A 2,649-nucleotide genomic window follows, 5' to 3' on the forward strand; every position below is an offset into this window, starting at 1 on the left:
CCCCCCTCCTTCCCCTTGCGAGTCACGCGGAGGCGGCGCGACAAGAGGCGGACACAGAGGAGAGGAGGTACGCAACGAAGTCCAGTCCGCTCCGTTACGCAACGAACGCTTTGCGCGGCGCCGTCTCTTCTTCTAGTTATATGTACACTGTACCGGATCCAGGCGTGAGCAGGGCGGGGTTGCATACGGGGCGGTAAGGTGCCGTGGCGGGCGACGGTAGGCTAGACCGTTCTAGATCCGGTACAATGGGACCAGAAAATGCTGTGCAGACTCCGGCGGCTGCGTGCTGTCGGCTTACGAGGCCGAACACATGATTACTCCGTTTTAGTTATTTTCATCATCAGATGGTATAATTGTAATTTTTCACGGCCCTTTTCAAATCAATACTGTCAGTAATTGTCAATATAAGAATGCATCATACCCGTGAGGAACATTTTACTTTGCTGTAGCAGTTAATGTTTCGTAATCATACACAATAATATGTATTCCATCATCGACCTTGTAAATCAGCGAAATTGGCATAAATATACTCCTGCTCTCCACGGATACCGTTTTCTTTGCATCCAGAAAATGGTATCCTTGAAACAAAGCGAAATGCGTTGCCTTAACGCTATTTGTACGTTGAAAAAACCCAAGGCAATAAAGTAAAATTTTTCTAAGATTGAAACTGTTTCCTTGAAAACAATGGAAATGCCTTAGACCAAGGTCAAAAATATACTTCTATTTGTTTTAAAGAATTTTGGGTGTGCACACGACAAAGCCGCCATCCGATTATAGGTCATGCGACACTTTTTGCCCGCCCCCCATAGAACTAAGGGCCAAATTTTTCCTTCTTTGAGACGATGTCATGGTTACGGAGGAACGCGGCTACCGACGCAAGGAGCGTAAATTAATTATATATAGCCTCCGACATTCTTTTTCCGACTCTTTGAGTCAAAGGCAGAACAGGCAATAACAAGGAGTGCAGCCAAAAATAAATGTGCCCCACTTCACCAGAAAACTAGCATAATTTGTGTACGCTCAGTCTGTAGCTGCTGTCGGAGCTGCTGGAGCAATATGGAGTGGCCCCCGCTAGAAGCACAAAGACAACACTATTAGCGCCCCGGCTCTGCCCGCCCTACCCGCCCTGCGCGACCCTCTGTTCTGTTATTATTTTGAGAGGCGTTGGGCTCAGGGCGCGTGGACCGGCTGCCATGGCGACGGACCCTTGAGGTCGCCACAGGCGACTCCTGCTGGAGGCCAACTAACGCTAACGTCGAGATGCAAGAGGGGCGCAACGCTTAAGACAACAGCCCTCTGACCGCCCGTCCGCTCTGACCTCTGTCTGTACCCCTAGGTGACCCCGCCGCCGCCGCCACCATGGTGCACAGCCCGCTCATCGACAAGCTCAAGAGCTTCTACGAGCCCTACGTCCTGTTCATCGTGTCCGTGGGATACGTCGTCGGGGAGCTCGGTCACTACCTCATCGGTGAGTCAGCGTCAAAACTGCTTTAACTTGAAGTTCAGTGGATAAAAATGAGATGCGGTAAGAGCACAAGACTTGTACCATTTGTGACGTTTAAGCTACCATTCGTGTTTGCGGCACAAATTAAATTAAAGCATTTGGCTTTGGCTTGTAGACATTCGCTGAAAAACAGCGCTCGTGCAATGGAACATAATTCAATCTAGGGACCAAAAAATGGACCGCTAGTTTTGGGGGCGCCAAGTATATTCAAACCAAGAACTCAAAGTTCCGTGTTTGTCATTTGGGAGTAAATCGCTGCCACCTTCTTCCGCGCGTCCCTTTTCTCTTGCCTGACATCCCTGGCCTAGGATTACCGTCGTGTGTATCGTCCACGTCGTCATGTTTGCACGGAGCGCTCCGCGAGACCGAAAGTGACGCATGTGTGTGTGTGACCCCCGCAGGTGTGACTACCAAGTACACGGCGCGCGACCTGGAGTACGGCGACATCGGCTGCCTCTTCAACAGCACCACGCTCGGCGTCACCGACATCCCCGCCGAGTGCTACACCGCCAACAGCTCGGACAGGTGAGGCACCCGCACAGGAGGCGTCACCCGCGACTTCACCCTCGACATCACCCGCGACGTCACCTGCGACGTCACCCGCCACCCCGCGTAGTCACCCATCCCCGCCTTGGGCACCTTTTACAGCGCCATCTCCGGGCACAGGAGAGTGCGGGCCGTGTCGCGCCCCGGAGGGTGTTGTTGACCCAGGGGGTGCGAAGCGCAGCTCAGGGCAGCGCCAGCCGAGATATCGCCCACGATAGCGTGGAGCGGCGCGGCGCGGCTCGATAGCCTGGCACGAGAGGGGCTGCGGGGGGAGAGGAGGGCGCGCGAAACGCGGGGTGGGAGCGCGGCGCGCTTCTCACTACTTTCGCCCAAGCCACTTGTAAATCACGGAGCACGGCTCCGGGGCTGGCTGCCGCCGGGGCTGCCGCGTTCCTAAGGAGAATGAGCTTTCGTTCTTTCGGGGGTGAAATAACGGGTGGGAAGGGGGTGGGGAGGTATCTGCACTCTATCCCCGACGACCCCTCTCAGCTGCCCCCTTCCCCCGTGTTCCCCAGCGTCTTATAGCGGGCCATGCGCCGCGCTTCGGTCGGGCCGGGCGGGGTTGGGCGTGGCGGGGTGTAGCGGGGCGTGGCGTGGCG

At 55.2% G+C, this 2,649-nt stretch overlaps 1 protein-coding gene across 1 annotated transcript in view; it reads left to right on the forward strand.

Moving 5' to 3' along the window:
- Nucleotides 1–2,649, forward strand: part of LOC113207261 (D-xylose transporter-like) — a 21,964-nt gene that overhangs the window by 14,845 nt on the left and 4,470 nt on the right. Inside the window, exons 2-3 of the mRNA XM_052267756.1 lie at nt 1,337–1,468; nt 1,906–2,029. Coding sequence (XP_052123716.1) covers nt 1,360–1,468; nt 1,906–2,029 — 233 coding nt within the window. The 5' untranslated portion in view covers nt 1,337–1,359. The remainder of the gene's footprint in view (nt 1–1,336; nt 1,469–1,905; nt 2,030–2,649) is intronic.

This window comes from Frankliniella occidentalis, unplaced genomic scaffold (assembly GCF_000697945.3).
Source record: "Frankliniella occidentalis isolate FOCC.00 unplaced genomic scaffold, Focc_3.1 Scaffold58, whole genome shotgun sequence".
Taxonomy (NCBI): domain Eukaryota; kingdom Metazoa; phylum Arthropoda; class Insecta; order Thysanoptera; family Thripidae; genus Frankliniella; species Frankliniella occidentalis.